At 34.6% G+C, this 20,539-nt stretch overlaps 1 protein-coding gene and 1 long non-coding RNA gene across 2 annotated transcripts; both read left to right on the plus strand.

Moving 5' to 3' along the window:
• Positions 1 to 216: 216 nt before the first annotated feature.
• Positions 217 to 1,097, plus strand: LOC132732704 (uncharacterized). Its single transcript, XR_009626088.1, has 2 exons — positions 217 to 313; positions 705 to 1,097. It is a non-coding gene; the product is annotated as an uncharacterized LOC132732704 (long non-coding RNA).
• Positions 1,098 to 1,883: 786 nt separating this feature from the next.
• On the plus strand, positions 1,884 to 3,731 carry LOC132732705 (piggyBac transposable element-derived protein 4-like). The gene is made up of 2 exons (XM_060719176.1): positions 1,884 to 2,228; positions 2,742 to 3,731. Exons 1-2 carry the CDS (start codon positions 1,884 to 1,886, stop codon positions 3,261 to 3,263), a joined length of 867 nt encoding a protein of 288 aa, XP_060575159.1. The 3' UTR covers positions 3,264 to 3,731.
• Positions 3,732 to 20,539: the final 16,808 nt, after the last annotated feature.

A 20,539-nucleotide genomic window follows, 5' to 3' on the forward strand; every position in this document is an offset into this window, starting at 1 on the left:
ATGCTGTAAAATTGTTATTTTTGTAAGAATATAATTTAGCAATCATTTCACTACTGTTTTTTGATGTCAAAATTTTTTGCGGAAAGTTTTGAAGTTTTTTATATGAAGTTTTGCACGGTAGGATTGAAATTGTTAAACAATTAGGGGGATGGGATGTAGGTGCCTACTACGTATATAGGGTTGTTGAAATAGATGACAGCGATATTTTTAGTAGTCTTTTTTAGTAAAAGAGCATGGGACTTGTTTTTCGAGGAAAATTTCGTATTTTCTAGTCATTACATGTACTGATTTACTATGGGACAATCTTAATTTGGTAAATATAGTTGTTTTCTATTTTTGCCTTGTTCACTACATGTTTTTAGGCTAATTATTGCTTTTGCGGGGATTTCTATTACCCCACCCATTGCGTTTTGCATTACGAAAAATGTTAAGCATCGCGAAAGGTTTGATAGAGTAATTTCTGTTTATTTATCGATATTTCTAGTTGCTAGGCATTCTTTTATGCAGTTTTAAGTAATTTATTTTGGCTAGATACATTATGTAGGTAACTTCCATGTTTAGAGATTATTTCCAAGGGAAGCAAATCTTACAAATTTTGGAATATGCTTAACAGAGTTATCTTTCTTGACAAATGTACATCACTGTATTTCAATGTGTTGGTTTTATGACGTGGAAATTTAGGGTATTTCTTTGTTTATTTTCAGTCTATCATTTCATGTTGTTTCAAGTCGTTTCAAGAGATTGTTTCAAGATGTTATTTCAAGAGATTGTTAGGGGAAACGCATTGACAAATTCCAATAAACTTTAAAAACTGTTTAAACGTATTCTAGTCAGTACACACTTAACTTCTCACATGAGGAATAACAAAAACTTCAGGTTGAACTGGGTTTGTTTGTTTTATTTAACGCCTTTTTCAGCAGTATTTCAGTCATATAGGCGGGTAGTTTCCTAACCATCGTTCCTGGAGAGTTACACCAGTACTAGACTACCTTCCTCCGCGCTAAACTACCAAAGCATCTCCCGGGGATCGAACCCACGCCAGAGAGGTAACTGGATTAGAAGTCATCGACTCTAACCCCTCGACCACGGAGGCGGTCTAGGTTGAACTGGGAAGATTCGAAAAATGCAAGATCATTGAAAAAGTACAATATATTGACAACAATGAATTTATATCAAATATATTTATAAGACCAAAAAAAGGTCAACAGAGTGAGAGTTATTCTAAATTTGAAACTTTTTAATGAACGTCATATACAACATATACATTTTAAAAAGGAAACCCTTCAGTCTGCTGTTAATGCATTGATACACCATGTTATTTTGGCTCAGTTGACCTTTCAGAAGCTTTTTATTCAATTCCAATTAAGCAATATGATGGAAAATATTTCAGATTTTACAATTAGGGGCAAAAATATCAATTTACAGCACTTATTATGGGACTTTCTACATCTCTAAGGGTCTTCACAAAGATTTTAAAACCTGTTTTTGCCTTTCTTTGCAAGGTCACATAACTATCAGTAATAGGCCAATATTTAAATGGCTGTTAAGTACTGTTAAATACAATTGACGAAAGGATAAATGAAAAATAACTTATTTTCAGCTTCAGCCTGTGACACCAGCAGTGAAGAAAGCCATTGTAAAAGCATCCAGAGTCAAGTCCATCAGTGGAAAGAAAGTGAGGAAAGGTTACTAATAGATAAGAGAGCATCACTTTATGACAAATTCAACCAAACCAAGTTTCATAATGTTCTTTAGTTACACAAACAAATATTTTTGCCGAAAGGAGAATCAGAGATGGTGAATTTCGTCCGCATTCAAGGATAGTCAAATGGGTCCCAGTCGATCTTGAAGAAATGAAAGTTTTTTTGTCTTTAGTCATTATAATGGGTTTAGTTCAGAAAGATGATTTAGAAAAGTATTGGTCGTGCCATGACCTTGATGAAACTACTATTTTTGGATCACACATGAGTAAAAACAGATTCCAAAACATTCTCAGTAATTTCCACATAACAGACAATGAGTTACAGCCTGGAGTTGGAGCGTCTGGCTATGACCCGCTGTATAAGATTAGACCATTCCTAAATTCTATAAATTCGGCTTTTTCAGATGTTTATACCCCTAACAGAGACCTAAGTTTAGATGAAGCAACATGTGCTTGGAAAGGACATCTAAGATTTCGTGTTTTCAATCCTGCAAAACCAACTCGCTTCGGCATAAAGTTGTACCAGGTGTGCGAAGCTACTTCAGTTTATTGCTTAGGTTTTGAAATACATACCGGACATGCCCCTACTTCATGTACAAGGTTTTGTGAAATATTAGAACTAGAAGATTTAAGTCAAACCAGTAAAATTGTTATTGGATTATTATGTCAGTGTAGTTTCCTTGATAAAGGTTACCATGTTTATTAGGACAACTTTTATAACTCACCTGAATTATTTGAGGAGTTGGTACTTTTACATACATACGCATGTGGTACTCTACGCTGTAACAGGAAAGGCGTTCCAATGGCCATCCAACAAAAAAGAAAGATGAAGAAATATGTATGTATTTATAGAAGAAAAGATGACATTCTCATTGTGAAATATTTTGACAAATGTGTGGTACATATGATATCTACTATTCATGAAGCTGATGTAAGTGTACTGAACAAAATAGATCGTCAAACCAACAATATGGTTATAAAACCACATTGTGTTGCAGACTACTGTCGTTTCATGGGTGGAGTAGATTTATCAGATTAGATACACCAATACTACACATGCTTGCGGAAAACTGCCAAGTGGTACAAAAAACTGTTTTTCCATTTATTGAACTTGTTCGTCATAAATGCGTACCTATTATACAAAAAATGTTCAGATGATGACCCGAAACTTGGACATTATGAGTTCAGACGAGCATTAGCTGAGTCACTTATAGCTGAATCCCCAAATGCTCCTAAACCCACAGCATCTGCAGGAAAAAGAATTACAGGTGAAAAACCTCTTCGTTTGACAGAAAAACATTTTCCAGAAGCAATTCCTGCGATTCCAGGTTACGTCCATATGGTGATTGTACTGCCTGTAATCAGTCAAAGAGACAACGCCAAGGTTTCAAGCGAAAGCAAGCTAGTTACTGGTGTTCTAAGTGTAAGAAGGCCTTATGTGTCCCGAGATGTTTTATGGTTTATCACAGTGCTCGTTTACAAACCTGTTCTTAGGGTGCAAGTCGGTGCTGCTTGCGATGCTGCTCAGGGTGACATTTCTTCAGACTTGTCCTCTGATTAGAGTGTAGACTGTTGATTAGAGTGTAGACTGTATGTGAAAGATATTACTCAGACTCTTCCCTAGATATAACTAGTCTCAGGTAAAAAAAGTAAAAAAAAATCTGACATATTTTATTATCCATGTTTTACCTGTTTAATTTTACCTTTTGATTTACCTGTTTTACCTATACAGGTAAATACACCATGTACTGGTAAACAATAATAAATGATTCATGTAAATGGTGTAGAAATAAGCAACAACACATACTAAGCAGCTATGTTAGGGGTTAGACACAAATAAAGTTTAAAGAACTGGGATTTTTCTAATTTTCCATGTTTTATCTGTAATTTTTACCTTTCGTTTACCAGTACAAGTAAATACTAATTAATGATACCTGTAAATGGTGTAGAAAGAAACAACAACACATTCTAAGAGGTTTCAAATAGGTTTTATTTGTCTCTCTTGCATTACTCTCAAAAACAATGATTTATACATTATATTGTGGCATAGTAAGACAATAGCAATTATTACTATAGTGGTGGTCTAGGGGTTAAAAACTTATTATTTAGCATATGGATCTTCTAGGGTGTCTCTTTGTGTCTGAAATAAGGCACACAGTGGAATCTGAGGCCTTTCTTTTCTATTAAAGCTGTAAAGGTGCAATATGATTCAAACAGTGAAACACATTGATAAAAATGTATAAAAGTACAAAAGCAATTTGACAAAAGGATTGTGTGGCATTACATGTTTTGTCAGAATCAGAAATGACTGATATGTGATCTTTATATCTTTTTGTGATCTAGAAATTTAAAAACAGGGGTGAATCCCCCCCTCCCCCCATTAAAAAAAGGTAGGGGTGATTTCTTAAAAAAAACAAGGGGTGCTTATATAAAGATTAATTTGTAAAAATTTAATGTTGTTTATTTCAAGCTAGGACTTGTCATCTTTCTGAATGATGAACATATAGCCTTTAGGAAAGTATGTAAAACAGTGACATTACTGTGATTTTTTTCCTGATTTTGTGTAATAACATATTTTGTCTTGCCAAATTTTAGATAAAAATCATGTTCACTTCTCAAAACAAGAATTCACAAGTATTGAAAAAATAAGAATTGAACAGAACCAACAGCGCAGAATGCTCGAAACACTTCCAGACATGGTGCAGGAGCTAGAAGCATCAAAAGCGAGCAGCTCCAGTACATTCAATCTGCCTGAAAGTATTACCCTTCCCCTCCAATCTTTGGATGATGTTGAAGGGTTGGAAAAAGTGTTGAGACAACAGACTGTATATTTGGAGGATGTTGAAGGTTTGGAAAAAGTGTTGAGACAACAGACTGTTCTCAACAGCATGGTAAGAAAGCCTGTCTCTACAAGTGTATATTTTTGTCTATCAGTATATACATGTACTGTCTCAATGCCCTTATTAATTAGTGCCTCTAAGTGCAAATGTTTGTTTTTGGCCCATTCATTATAAAGTAATAAATTTATTACATTTAGTTCTTTTTTGTAAATTTTAAAACATGTAATTTTAACTGTAAAAGCTTAAGGCAATAAGAATACAGTAAAAACCATAAAATACTTTGAAAAAAGATAATAAGATTTGTTTTTAAATAAATATTTTCCTTCACATTCATAGTTTTTATCAAAAATTAAAATCTTGTCATGTTTAAAGACTGTTATTAGTGTTAAGCCTTGGCATATGAAAAATTACACTTAACATTTCAGATCAACTACTTGTCATTGATTGGTGATAAAAACACACCAGATATGGTCAGGCTCGTGCTGAGCCACGTTATTAAAAGCTGTTTGGCGGAGTGTTCAAGTTGGTATGGAAAGAAAGGAAAACTTCAATTTGGATTTTTGAAATAACAGTAGTAGTATGTAGTAAGTTATAAAGTTTGTTTTTTTTTCATTTTTGTTTTGTTTTAATATACTGTTTTGGTTTTGGTTTTCTGATTAATCTATCAGTTAAAATAGAAAAAGCAGGCAAACTTATTATGTTTGTTATTTATCATTATTCAGAAATTCAAAATCTATACAAGTATAAAGCCCATTATTTGTTACTCAAACGTTTTGAAGGAATGTACATTTCAGTTGACATAACAATGAAGAGCAGGTGATCTGATTCAAATAATTTCCTGAACTTACAAAAATTTAATGAAGACATACAGAGCATATGACTGTAAAAAGTCAAAATGAACATTTGAGCATTTGTTTATTTTTTTATAAAATTTACAGAGGCAGTGCAGAAGACTACACCAGGAATAATCACAGCAGAGGTGGAATTTATAACTAGAGAATGGTTGAGGACAGCCAAAGACCGTGAAGGAGGCAGTAAAAATAGAAAGACAGCCACAAATACCTCTAGTGAAAGTTAAACAAGAGCCCAGTTTGAGCCGGGTGATGCTCCCCGAATAGGTTTTGGACACAGGAAAGTACACCTCTTGTAGTTTCAGAGTTATGTCCGTGGAAAAAGTTCAAAGTGCAATAATTCCAAAATTAGGCAAGGCAGAGTTACAGTTCTTTGGACTGCACTTCTAATCAATGTGATCTATCAACCTACAAAGTTTCTTGATGATATCTCTTATGATTTCCAAGTTATGTCCTGGACAATTCAAAAAGTAAAAATAAACAAAGGGCAATTACTCCAGAATTAGGCAAGGTAGAGTTATGATTCTTGTGCACTGCACATCTACCCATTGAGATTTATCTACCTACAAAGTTTCATGTTGATATCTCTTATAGTTTTACAGCTATGTCCTGGACAAGATTTTTCTAAAAGGGGAGATTATTCAAAAATAAGGCTTAACAGAGTTATGGTTCTTTTGCACTGCACCTCTACTCAATGAGATCTATCTACCTACAATGTTTCATGTTGATATCTCTTATAGTTTTAGAGTAATGCCCCGGACAAGATTTTTCTATAAGGGGAGATAATTCAAAAACCAGGCAAAATAGATTTATGGTTCTTTGACACTGCACTCCCCCTCGATGCCCTCTACCACTGTATGAAGTTTCAACAAATTATCTCCAAGGGTTTTCAAGTTATGTTCCGGACAAAGTTCAAGTTCAAAGTATTAAAATAAACAAAGGGCAATAACTCCAAAATTAGGACAAAAAGAGTTATTGTTCTTATGCACTGCACATCTATGCATTGAGATCTATTCACCTACAAAGTTTCATGTTGATATCTCTTATAGTTTTAGAGTTATGCCCCGGACAAGATTTTTCTATAAGGGGAGATAATTCAAAAACCGGGCAAAATAGAGTTATGGTTCTTTGACACTGCACTCCCCCTTGATGCCCTCTACCACTGTATGAAGTTTCAACAAATTATCTCCAAGGGTTTTCAAGTTATGTTCCGGACAAAGTTCAAAGTATTAAAATTAACAAAGGGCAATAACTCCAAAATTAGGATGAAAAGACTTATTGTTCTTATGCACTGCACATCTACCTATTGAGATCTATTCACCTACAAAGTTTCATGTTGATATCTGTTATAGTTTTAGAGTTATGCCCCGGACAAGATTTTTCTATAAGGGGAGATAATTCAAAAACCGGGCAAAATAGAGTTATGGTTCTTTGACACTGCACTCCCCCTCGATGCCCTCTACCACTGTATGAAGTTTCAACAAATTATCTCCAAGGGTTTTCAAGTTATGCTCCGGACAAGACAACGGACGGACAGACGGACGGACGGACAGACGGACAAGGCGCCGACTATACGCTCCCCCGAAATTTTTCGGGGAGCATAAAAAACTGAGATTCAAAAATAACTGTCCTCCAAGATACATAATTATATTTACATGGACTGATAAAACATGAGAACATTCATAAGCATTTAAATACTGTTTTATTAGTTATGCACCATTTATCTGCTCTTTTTCTGTAAATCACCAATGTGACTGTGGGTCAAACGAACCTTAACTTATTGGGCGGACAAGGAAAAACCGACAAGACGGCCAGACGGTCGTCCGGACAGACAAGCTGATTCCAGTATAACCCTCTTACATCTTTGTTGTGCGGGGTATAACAAGAGCTGTCACAGAAGACAGCGAAGCTCGACTAATTAAATATTGGACGCAGTAAGGAATACAAAACTATAAAAGACAAATTAATTATGATATAAATATATTTCTTCTCATGACAAGTAGTTATTGTTGTTAACAAATTCCAATTTCAAAGGGGAAAAATTCTTGAAATAGTAACACTAGAGTTATGGAGCTTGTCACACAACATGTGTGTAATGATAAGAAATATATATTTGAAGTTTGTAGTAAATACTTTAAAAAGCAAAGAAGTTATAATATTTCTAATTTCAAATGAAGATTAATCTGAAAATATTGCTTCAAGAGTTATAAACCTTGTCACATAAGATATGGTTGATGATAAGGAATATGTATTTGAAGTTTGAGGTAGATACCTTTAAAACCAAAGAAGTTATAGTAAAAAAAAAATTTCTCAAGTAAAAATCTCAGTTAAAGGAGAAATAATTCTTGCAACATTGTTACTAGAGTTATAAACCTTGTCACATAAGATGTGGTTAATGATAAGGAACATATATTTGAAGTATGAAGTTGATCCCTTAAATAAAAAAAAAAGTTACGATAAAAAATATTTCTTTAAAGGAAAATTCTATGTTAAAGGGGAAATAAATTGGAAATATTGTAGTAGAGTTATAAACCTTGTCACATAAGATGTGGTTGATGATAAGGAACATATATTATGAAGTTGATCCTTTAAGTAATAAAAAAAAAAATACAGTAAAAAATAATAATTTTTTAGGAAATTCTAAGTTCAAGGGGAGATAAATCTAAAAATATTGGTACAAGATATGAACCTTGTCACATAAGATGTGGTTAATGATTAGGAACATAAATTTGAAGTTTGAAGTTGATACCTGAAGAAATGAAAGAGTTATAGTGAAAAATACTTTACTGCATCAAAACTTTAATCTGAAATCTGGACGTGGACTTGGATGCCGGGGCGAGTAGGACAGCTCTCCATATACTTCGTAAAGTGGAGCTAAAAACAGAATGAATGGGATCAAAGAGAATGGTGTTTTCCTAACTTGACCCGTGTGGGTCAGGTTGGAGCGCTAAGATTTCACAATAGTAGTCAATTATACGATGCCTGTGACACACATGCTTTTTTAATTTTAACAAATGCAAGCTAATTGTTTCATTGAAACGTACTGAAAATTTTGGTAATTGCCCAAAATGCCCACAAGTATATTATACATTTATAATGCATGTATATAAAAGATAATTCATGTTCATGATTCTGATGTGCCTTTAAGCTTGCAAAAGATGTTTCAAGTTATGAAAGAAAAACTGCAGCAAAGGATGTGTTGGTTTGAATCAATATGGGCAGGGTACTTCAAGTGAGAAAATAGTAATGCTTTGCCTTCCACATTGACCCCCGTCTTGCAGAGAAAAATCAAAGAGCTGATTGAGGCAGGAGAAACAGATGTTCGCACCTTAAGGACAGTTTTGGACAGTTTGGTTCTGGAAAACCAGATAGTTAAAAGTTTTTTTTTTCCTAGTAACAAGACTATTCAAAACCATATCTATGCTGGCATCCATCAACAAAGTTGGTCTGGTAGGTCTTTAAAAATTCCTTATTTTTAAAATGATAAATTTGTGTGAAGTGTCTTTGTAGTGAAATGTCTAGAGTGTGAAATGTCTTTGGAGTGAAGTGTGTGACATTCGTATTAACTAAGTAGATATGTAAACAAGGGTCGCCGGCATGGCCTTTGCTTTGGGGTTGTTTGGGGAAATCCGACTTGCTGGTGTATAAATTCCTTTTCTTTAATCAGTGACATCCAGTATCCACTTTGTAAATGATTGTATAGTTCAAACAGTCATCAAGTGTAAGGAATTTGGGTGCATTCCTTGATTCAAGGGTTAATATGGAACATCATGTTAGCTCCGTGTGCAGATCTTCGTATGCCCAAATAAGTAAGATAGGACGTATTCGAAAATATATCAACGAAGAAGCTACAAAAACACTCGTTAACTCTCTCGTGACATCAAGACTGGATTATTGCAATGCTCTTCTATATGGTATACCTCAACAAACCATGAAAAACTTCAACTTGTTCAAAATACTTCAGCCCGTGTGATTAAACGTACATCTAGGAAAGATCATATTACACCAGTGATGAAAGATCTTCATTGGCTGCCAATCGAATATAGAGTGAATTACAAGATCTTATTACATACTTTCAAGTCATTGAAACAACAATCTCCATCATATATGCAGGAAATGATTCAAGTTTATTCCACTTCCCGAAATCTGCGCTCTTCAAATGCACCTGTACGATTAGTGCAACCAAAAACTAAACTGAAATTTGGTGAAAGGAGTTTTTCGGCATCAGCTCCTAAGCTATGGAATTCACTACCAAGTCATCTAAAAAACTGTAACACAGTAGAAAGTTTCAAAAAACATCTTAAAACACACTACTTCAATTTAGCTTATGGAAAATAATCAGTGACTGTTATGAATGAATTTTATAAACAGTGAATACGAAGTATCTGTTATTTGAATATTAGTTTTATTAAAAAGTTTTTTGTTTTTTTTAAACAAACAATTTTTAAATCAATTTAGTATTTCTATTGTTTTATAACGATGATTTAGCAAGATCTTATCTATTATTATAAATCCATTGCTAGCATTTTTAAGCACAGAATATTTCTTTTTTTAAATCAAAAAAAAAAAAAAAAAAAACTAACATTGATTTATCATAATAATTTACATGTGTTATATAATATATGGCTCGTGAATGCAGAGGGGTCAGATTTCAAGAATATTTAGTGTTAAGGTGTGGGGCGTGGCCCTTTCCTCCTGTGGTGATAGTAGTGATGTCATCCTGGGGGTCTGCATGCGTTGTGGGGAGGTATCTGACTCCCTCGGTACTGGACCTTGGTGTAGCAGTACTCATGCTATCCAGGTTCGTTAGGTTCAATATTCTTTTAGTCTGATGTCGCTGTATTCATTCTTTTTATCAATCGTTCATATATTTTCTGTTGTAAAGTATGACAACAAAACAATGAAAATCATCAATATGCATTTAAAGTAGCTTTTAATATTTATTTATGAGTTTATGTTAAAAGGCACATTATTTCTTACACATTTATATATTGAAGACAATTTTAATGTATGACAATAATATTGTAAAGTGAGTTTTAAGGATCTTTAAGTTATATTGTATTAATATGTAAAAATAATTCCATAATTTATACTTTTAATTAGTTAATGCAAAATATTTTTAATGTTCATAATCCTGTTCATTTATATTGTTTTAGACATATATGATTGATGTAAAGCGCCTTTGAACATTTTAATGAAAAGGGCGCTATATAAATGTGGTATTTATTATTATTATTATTATATTTATAACTTGGAAGTCCAGTGTTGATGTTATTTCATTTATTTTTTTATAGTGATTGAAAGTTCTCAAATATATAATAATAATATAGTCCAAATATATATTTTCACAGCTAGCAGAGACATTGTTAGGAGAAACCCCCACGGATACTGAAAATTAAGAATAAAATTAGACAGACTTAATACAGATACAACTAGAACTGCCACTATCATGGCGTGAATACCCCCACATACCACTTTGTCAGAATCAACAGTGGTCATTTAGAGCTCAAGAACAACCTCCCTGCCAAATCTGAGGTAACTAATGCCTAGGTCACAAATAAAATGGGCGCCGTCCGATTAAACGATTTTTATAAAATCGGCAGATTTTTTGATGTTGTGGACGCCGGGCGATTTTAAATCTGATACCTTGCGTGGTCATGAATGAAACAGTCGTCGGGCGATGTTTTGCCGAATGGATTTACAGAAAAAATTGAACGGATCGGGCGGTCGCCGCCCGATGTCCGTACGGCGCCTGTGCGATTTAAAAGTGAATCGCGGGCGCCGGGCGACAATGACTTTACATTTAATGACATCCTTTATAAATCAGCCAGTTGTAATTATGCCAGTATCAAGGCCGTAGAAGGCGAAAATCAATCAGACATTCAAGTGGACATTGAAGAAATAAAACATGTTAACTAGTATTCAAAAAAAAATCACAAATATATTTTTGAGACAATTACAACTTCTTCAAGCTGAAATTACAACAAACACAAGCAGCCCGGTCGCCGGATGACAAAACGATGACCGCCCAGTGCCTGTACATGAATCGTCCGGGTACCAGACGATAATCGTTTGACTACTTGTCTCTATTCAGGCACCGGGCGGGGCCCGGCCGATGTCCGCCCGTCGCCTTTTAAATCGGACGGTGTTTAAGTAGTAAAAGAAAAATCGCCCGATCAAAAAATCATCGCCCGGTCGCCGCCCGTCGACCGAGCGATGTCCGCTCGATGATATTTATACTCAGTGACCCCAAAAATTATAGTCCGGCCGCCGTTAGCTTTTAAGTATTACTTAAAACTCGAAGGCGCCCGCCCGATGATCAAAATTTTCAGCTGCTGCCGTCCGATAGTCACTGCCGCCGGACGGACGCCGGCCGATATTGCGATTTTTTGGAGAAACAGACGCCGCCCGGTGGCATTTTCTTATTTGTGACCTAGGTTTAAGCCAGTGCATTGCTATTTTATGTATTCTACATGCTTCAAATGTCAATATCAATACATTGCGAACAGGACATTTTTTAGCAATTGAGAAGAAAAACTTTTTTGATAAGGTCCCTGTGACCTTTGACCCAGTGACCTCAAAATCAATAGGGGTCACCTTATAGTCATGATCAACATCCATGCCAAATATGAAGACTGTGGGTCAAAGGAATCGTAAGTTAATGGGTGGACAAACTTTTTGAAGTCAAAGTCCCTATGACCTTAACCTTTGATCCAGTGACCTCAAAATCAAAAGGGGTCATCTACTAATCATGATCAACTTCCATGCCAAATATGAAGACAATGGGTCAAAGGAATCTAAAGTTATTGGGCAGACAAACTTTTTGAAGTCAAAGTCCCTGTGACCTTGACCTTTGACCTGGTGACCTCAAAATCAATAGGGGTCATCTACTTTTCATGACTAGCCTCCATGCCAAATATGAAGACTGTGGGTGAAAGGAATCTTAAGTTATAGGGCGGACAAGCTTTTTGAAGTCAAGGCCCCTGTGACCTTGACCTTTGACCTGGTGACCTCAAAGCCATTAGGGGTCATCTTCTAATCATGACTAACCTCCATGCCAAATATGAAGACTAAGGGTCAAAGGAATCTTAAGTTATTGGGCAGACAAGAAAAAAAACGACGGACGGCCGGACGGACAAGCTGATTCCAGTATACCCCCCTTACAACTTTGTTGTGCGGGGGTATAACTATTACGGGTTATAGTGTTTCGTAAATAGAGTGTTCCCAAACATAGGAGGTACTTATTTTGAAACAAGTCTGCCAACTTTTACACTGGATCAAATAAGTCTGTTTACTTTATCTTTAAGGAAAGGTGAATTAGGGGAGTCTAGGACTCTGACTTACGACAGAGATCCTACTCATTTTCGTATGGTTATAAACCATTTAAGGAACCAACTATTTACTGACACCAAGAAATTGCCAAACAATATAGGGCAGTTATTAGAGTGCTTACAGTAAGATCAGTATTACGAATTGGTGCTTTGGAGCGTACAATTGTATCTAAGTTGGAACAGCTGACAGTTGTGTCGCACCTAGCCTTTCCAAGGTGGACTTACACTGATCATCACGTCAAACAAAGTGAAACCATGACAAAAAAAAACAAAAAAAACTTAAACTTTACTGTGGTTTTTGTTGCTAGATTTGTCAGATACATTATCAAGGTTCCTAAGATAGTGTGTGCCAAACTATTTACAGAAAGGAACCAGTTGTTTCTTCTAAATATCCAGTGAATATTAACGCACTTGCATGGACAGTCGATTGTTACATGACAGAGCTTGACAAGGCACTTAAGGCTTTACATTGGTCCAAATTATGACGACTTAAAGGATTTTGGAGTGAAGAAGCTCTTGGGCATAGCTTATCAGACGACAGTGTCCATTTATCATCTACTGGCAACAGAAAACTGTTTCACAACATCCTGGGTCTAATTATTACACATGTGAAGCAACATTCAGCAACTTAACTTCAAAATACAGATAAGTATGAGATGTTTTCATTTTGGATGTTGTCGGGTGTTTTCGTTACATAATTTTATGTAAATATGGCCTCGACCTGCGCTCATGTCAAAGTTTAAGAATATAACACCCAAACTTCTGTTTCCAGGTTTACTTGGAAGTATATCTGATGACTGGGAAATATTTTATATTTGGTGATGCTGCTTTAGGTACATTTGTAATTTAAACAATGAAGAAGGTAGTGCAGGTGCTCATTATATGGATTAAGGACAGAAAGGGAAATTGTTGTCCAATATTTTGGTATTCATAGAAAATCAAGACAGTTGTCAGATCTACCATTGCAGGGTGAGTTACAACTGTCAACAACAGCTAAAACTGTCTTCAGACGAATATATATTTGCAGGGGCAGAAGAAGATCTTGCTAGCAAAGTAACCCAAACTGCAGAAACAAAGCAATGGACACTGATACAGGCAGTGTAATTCTTAGATGTGTAAATTGCGGTGCCAAGCAGAAAATAAGTCAAGCCCATCACACATAGAACATTGATGCTGCAAGTAGAAACATCAAATATCAGTCAAAAGTTTGTGAGATTCTAAATAACATTCTGGAAATAAGTGAAGTGGTAATCACTCACAACGTTGGTTCCGATATTGCAATTAAGCTGGATTTGAAAACAGAAGAAGATAAATAATTTTGTAACATTGTAACAAAACAATTCTTATGATCTCAGAAAATTACACTGACAGCCCTGGAACATTTCAATGTCATCACAATTGTTTTTGATTTTTTTTTTAAATTAAGAATTAGTATTAACATTTTTAAAAGGATAGATTTTTAAAACCTTATGTACATGTTTCATAGTCTTTTTTTGTTTGTGTGTCTATGCCATTGCTGCATTAACAATACAGAAGAATTCAGTTGCTTTCTATCAGTTTACTTCCAACAGAAGTCTGCCTTTCCTCAAAATTTCTTGTGGTAAATAACCTCTTAAAGTCCTTACTTGCTCATTTACACGCTCTGAAAATGCAGACTCTTGCCTACACTGAAATGGCCCTTTCATCCAAAGCAAAATAAGACGCTTCATGACCCCCAAGGCAAGCATTCAAGATGCATGTAATCGATTGGGAATTGACTAACCATTCCTAAACCAGTATTTTAAAAAGGGGAAATACCCCTATGATGCTCTTCATTTACCATTTGATCAAACTGTATGTCAGTCATTGATGGTGCATCTGTCTGGGGGGAAGTCATTATTTCCTTTCCAAACACCACGCTGACTGCATTTATCACACCCATAGTAACCAGTATGACCTTTCACCTGCTTTAAGAAACTCTTAGCCGAGGTATTTCATATAACACAAGACATTTCAACTATAACTGAGTGATCTGTATTTTGAATTTCTACACCAGCTTGTTGTAAAACTTGCATTTCGTGTACCAGTATTTGATGAAACTCTTCCAAATTACAAGGCTTTCGATCACAAAGAAAAAGATCAAGAATGAAAGGTTTTGGGGCGTATCATATCAGGATAGCTTTATTTGCCCAAAATAGACCATAACTGGGTACTGGAACTTCTAAAATAATGTTAATCCATCAAATCTTTCAGGCTCTTCCCATATACATGTATATCTTTCAGTAAACAAGGGGGATAACTGAATTTCCTTGTTATTGTTGGTGAAAAGGTTGCTCTAGTTAGAAATATTTTGTCTGAAGGTGCTGAATGTGACAAGTTACTTTTAGTTGAATGGTTCAGCAATATAAGAAGTTCATTTACGCATCACCTCTTGCATTGTCTGACTTAAGAATCTGTAGAGTAGGAAGGCTTAATAACGATATTACATCATTCTGTAAAAGTGGCAGATGTTGTCAGTTAATGTGTGCTCCTACCACAAGAGAACATCTTGTAGCTATCCCATTGATACATGACTTCATGTAAAATTATAAATACATAAATATCTTTTTTTTTTAAAATAAGCATCTGCTGAGATTAAAGGAGCATTCAAATTATTAAACATTTATATAAATGAAGTAGAAAAAACTTTCCAACCACAAATGAAAGGTGTCATGTATAAATCTTTACTTTTTTATCATGCTTTGTCTTAAGAGACAGTTTCATTAAGCGACCATTTTTGGGGTTTCTCTTATGTAGTCACTTTATACACGTTTGTCTGTACCAGCTGATACATTTTCCTTGAACATTTCGGTAGATTTACAAAGCATTGGTGACTTTTCATGGGAAAAAAACTTTGAATACTGCTAAAAAGCATGCCCCTGTGTTGTATTCTGCATTAGTTGATTCAGTAACGAACATGCAAAATAAGGAAACACTCTCAAAAGATGTGAACCTCAAACTAAGATTTGGATCTGCTTTAGCTATTTTCTTGCTATTTTTTTTTTTAAATTCCACATCCTTCAAACTATTTTCTCTATTCAAATGTGAAGCGGCAGGCTTAAAAGAGAGACTATCAAACAGTCACTTAGGCTTATGTGCTGTTTGCGAAAGGATCCTTAAGGCAATAGATGCAATTGCAATAAGGAACAATTTTGACAAAGCAGCATTCAGGTTGATAGAATATATCGAAAAGTCAATGCTGGAACAGAAACAACTCACTGAAATTGCAAGTAAAGATCTGTCTTTTGCACTTTCTGAAGGTGTTCCAAACATCGAAGAGTTAACATTTGATGATTCAATTTTGTATTCAGACGACAATGACAAAGATTCATTGAGCCCTTGTGAGGAAGGTGACATTAAGAGTGGACAATATAATTGACATAAAAGGTACCGGAGAAAAAAAAAGAAGAGGAAGAAGAAGAAAAGGTAGACATGGAGTTGGAAGAAAAAGAAGACATCGAAGAAGAACTTCATGAGGAAGAAATTGAGATTGAGATTCTGGAGGCAGATGAATTTGTTTCCAATCAGCCTGAAAATGTAGTGAACAATGCATCCCCCAGTTTCACAATATGCTGGGACAATGTTTGGAAGAAAGTCATATTGAGGCGACCAACAGAAAATGTGAAAAAAATATATAAACATGGCATTAGGCAATATGGCATTAAATAGGACGTCACTACAAGGCATCAGTAAACTACAAGATGACACAACTGTTTTAGCATCAGGTATACCAGTGGATACTTTCTTTACCAAACAAGTTCTTAACAATAGAATAAAAGTTTATCGTATGTAGAATGACAGTCAGTCATTTTAAATGGTCTTACGAAAATTTCAGCAATAACATAACACACCATATAAGTGTTTTTAATGAAGATCCATCATGAACACGAGGAGCTATTGGCATATATGAATCACTTCATAGGTATATACCCACAGTTGACGATAAGCTAGTCACTGCTATTTTCTATGGCGATGAACTTAGTTGTGAACGTGGAAATGACGTGCAAAAAGCTTGGGGTAACAGGTTGAATCCGTGCAAACCATTAGTAGGGCTCAAACCTGGAGTGCAAGAGTTCCATAAGGATATGTTGCTGCTGCAAGATTTTTACTACACTTTTTTCACTTGAAGGATATGTGTGCCTACTGCTCATGGAACTGAAAGATATGAATGATACAAGATACTGAAACCTTGAAGGAACCAAGATTTCGAGGTATGTTGTGGAACAGAAATGGATGACGATCTGATTGGTTGCGAAAGTCACAGTAATTGCATTGGGGGTGAATACTTTCACTACTGCTGTGTTGATATAGATCCATTAAATGTTACTTATCCATGGTATTGTTCTGATCAGCCAAGACAACCCTATCAATATTGTTATTATTATTCAACCAAATTTGAATTTAGGTCACTATATTAAACAAATCTGCATCCTGAAAGGCTGTGTCTGGCTGTGGAAGAAGATGGAATGAAGAGGCAGGAATCACAGCATTAATTGCTTTGGCTGTAGCTCCTAGAGCACAAAAATTGGTGTCTCTTAATTTAGATTGAAAATAAACGACTCTTGTGAAGAGGAAGATGATAACGAAAATAAATAGACTTATTTTGGAGATTATATTAATGCGATTCAGAAAACAACAGTGAATGAAACTTGTAACGTAGCATCAAATGAAAAATTCATAGAATCTGTTGCTAGGAATGACAGTGTTCAAGTTCCAACAGTATCCTAGGGAGAGCAAGAACAGACAACCAATACAAAAGTATTTCAATACTTGATATTGTAGCTGATCTGATAGTTTGTGACATTAAACATTGAGGATTGTACACTCAGGGGCACTTATAACCAGACACTTGCATTTTTTAAATATAAGTTGGTTATTTTTGTGAACGGATTTTGTGTAACTTTGGATCATACAAAATTCAAGATAACATACTTACTAATTAGAATTTTATTTTCAATTCATTGACAAGAAAGAAAATAGAGAAATAACAAAAACAAATACCCTACTGCAATATGAATAATCACAAAATGGCTGTAAATATCGTAACAAAATGAAAAGTCTCTGAATCTCACTAAATCTGCATGTGCACAAGTTCTAATACTTTGTGTGTCCTCCCAATGGCTCCGAAAACATGTAAACACCTGTGTCATGGAAATAACTTAGTTTCTCATGAAAGCTTGGGTAATATATCTCCATTCCTGAATAAGAGCCTGCTCGAGTTCAAGCAACTCCTCATCCCAAGTCACCAGATCTCAACATCACATTTGAGGGTTGAATTGAACGGGCATGAAAGAAAGCGACTAGAAGCCTATTGCAATTTGCTGGAACTTGGGCAAGCTTTTATTCAGGAATGGCAGAGGTCCTTACGTTGTTATAGCCAATTGGGAGGTTATACAAAGTGTTAAAACTGGTTTACATACAGATTCAGTATGTTCAGAGACTTTTCATTTTGTTATGATATTTACAGTCATTCTGTGATTTTTCATTTTGCAGTAGCATATTTGTTTTGTTATTACTCTTTTTTCTTATCAATGAATTCTAAATACAATTCTAAGCAGTAAGTATGATATGTTGAATTTTGTATGGTCCAAATTTGAATAAAATGCGTCCACAAATGAACTATTTATACAGAACTAGAACTCCGCAAGTCGGATGTGTCGCCTTGTGAACAATATAGTTTAGGAGAAATGGCCAGGACAAAAATAATGTATGAAAATTAATAAAGGTTAATAACTAAAAAATAAGAAGCCCAGAGTTCCAGTTCTTGTACACTGCACTTTTTCTTAATGAAATCTATCATCCTATGAAGTTTAAAGACCTCAGCTTTTATACTTTAGGAGAAATGGCCTAGACAAAAATAAAATATGAAAATTAACAAAGGGCAATAACTCAAAAAATAAGAAATGCAGAGTACCTGTTCTTGAGCACTGCACTTCTTCTTAATGAGATCAATCATCCTATGAAGTTGTCTATGCTAAATTTATGGGGTTTGAAAGACACTGGAATTCAGCACATATCCAAGAAAAATTATCCTTCCAGTTTCCATGTTGTTAGTGAAAATACTGGAGAAAGGATACATAATTTAAAAGATGCATCAATCCATTAACAGATGGAACCAAACACGTAATTTATCGATCCAGAGAATACATTACCATTTAGGCCTAATCATGGAATTCTATTATCGGAAAAACGAAACAACAACAGCAGAATACATCACTAACGACAGAAAGGGCCGATTGCAGAGACGAGGAAATTCTCTTTAATAAACATGGCAATATCTTAAGGAAAACTTTTAGACTATGTGATAATTGTTAAAAGAAAGAAAAATAAATAATGAATATCTTGAAATTATATTTATATTCATTGGATTGCATGTTTTGAACAATGATATATGCACCTTTAATCATCATAATCTTTTATGTTGTAAGATTCATTTTTATAATGTAATATGTCACAATAAAAATATCTTTTCTTTTAATTCTGCCAAATGTTACTTGAAATAAAACTGCACTATTAATTTAAAAGATTATATGGTACAGTAAATGTTATTTTATTAAGTTCTCAGACTGAATATCTAAATAATATTATTTCAAAATTTACTACATTGCTTGTTTAAAAAGTTTCAAATAATATGATATTTGTAAACTTTGTTTTAAGGAAGGTGGAATGTTGCAGATTTTAATTATTTCTAAAACAATTTTATTTATCTTTTATTCATAAAAGTAACTTTAATCTCACTAAATTTCTTCTGTTTACCTTAAAGCATTTCAGATTCACTTACAGTCTAACTTGTCCATGCGACCACGTGTATTAAGCGACTTTTGTCTTAAACGACCACTTTAAATTCCCCCCGATCATTTTCTCTCTATATCTTTAATGTATTAAGCGACTTTTGCTCAACGCGACCAGCGACCGCTAATTAGTCATCTTATTGACATCAATCTTTTCATTAAACGACCACTTTTACCTGTCAAGTAATTGTGTTTTTAGAGAACGCCACCTCGTTATGTCACAAGTGTCAGCAATCAAAACACAACAATAAACGTGTGAAAAACTCTATTTCCCATACCGTTTTAGCGTATGCAAATGAAGTTAAGTATACGCGTGAAGTGTATTATCCAATAATATCGGATAAACAATGCAACGCTCCGCCCATACTGAGATGGTGTATACGCTTCGCTTGTTGACATTTAGACTGCATTGAATTGACCTTGAACTTGATCAGCCATTAAATTAATCGTAACAAATAGATGTAGTTTGTTTATTTCAAATGAAAAAATGCACAACAGAAAACATCTTCACTAATAGGGTTTTCGTGTTGGAGACAAGGAAAAACAACGGAGAAGTTGAAAAATTCTGGAAAATATGTCACACATGTACGTAATGGATCAAAACTGTTTTGTCAATAAATATCAGAACGTTATTTTTACATTTGCATCCGATTGTCGGAGCGTACTTATTATTCAACATTTATATAAAAATGAAGTTGAAAAACAATCCCATCGAATAAAAAAGATGTCATTTATAAATTTTGACTTTTATATCATGCTGACTGTCTTAAGAGACCGTTTCATTAAGCGACCGTTTTTGGTGTTTCCCTTGCCCGGTCGCTTAATACACGTTTGACTGTACATGACTTTTCAAGTGTAAGATTGGTCCTCTTAAAGATCCTGTAACACATTTTTTTCATGGCTTTATTTCATAAATATGACGCTCAAATTAAGATTTGTCAATCTTGTAAGTTCAAATAAGCATTATCTATAAAGATATTACCCAATTTAACATTTTGCGTAAATA

The sequence above is a fragment of the Ruditapes philippinarum genome, unplaced genomic scaffold (assembly GCF_026571515.1).
Source record: "Ruditapes philippinarum isolate M1 unplaced genomic scaffold, ASM2657151v2 ctg4865_1_1_1_1, whole genome shotgun sequence".
Classification (NCBI taxonomy): Eukaryota; Metazoa; Mollusca; class Bivalvia; order Venerida; family Veneridae; genus Ruditapes; species Ruditapes philippinarum.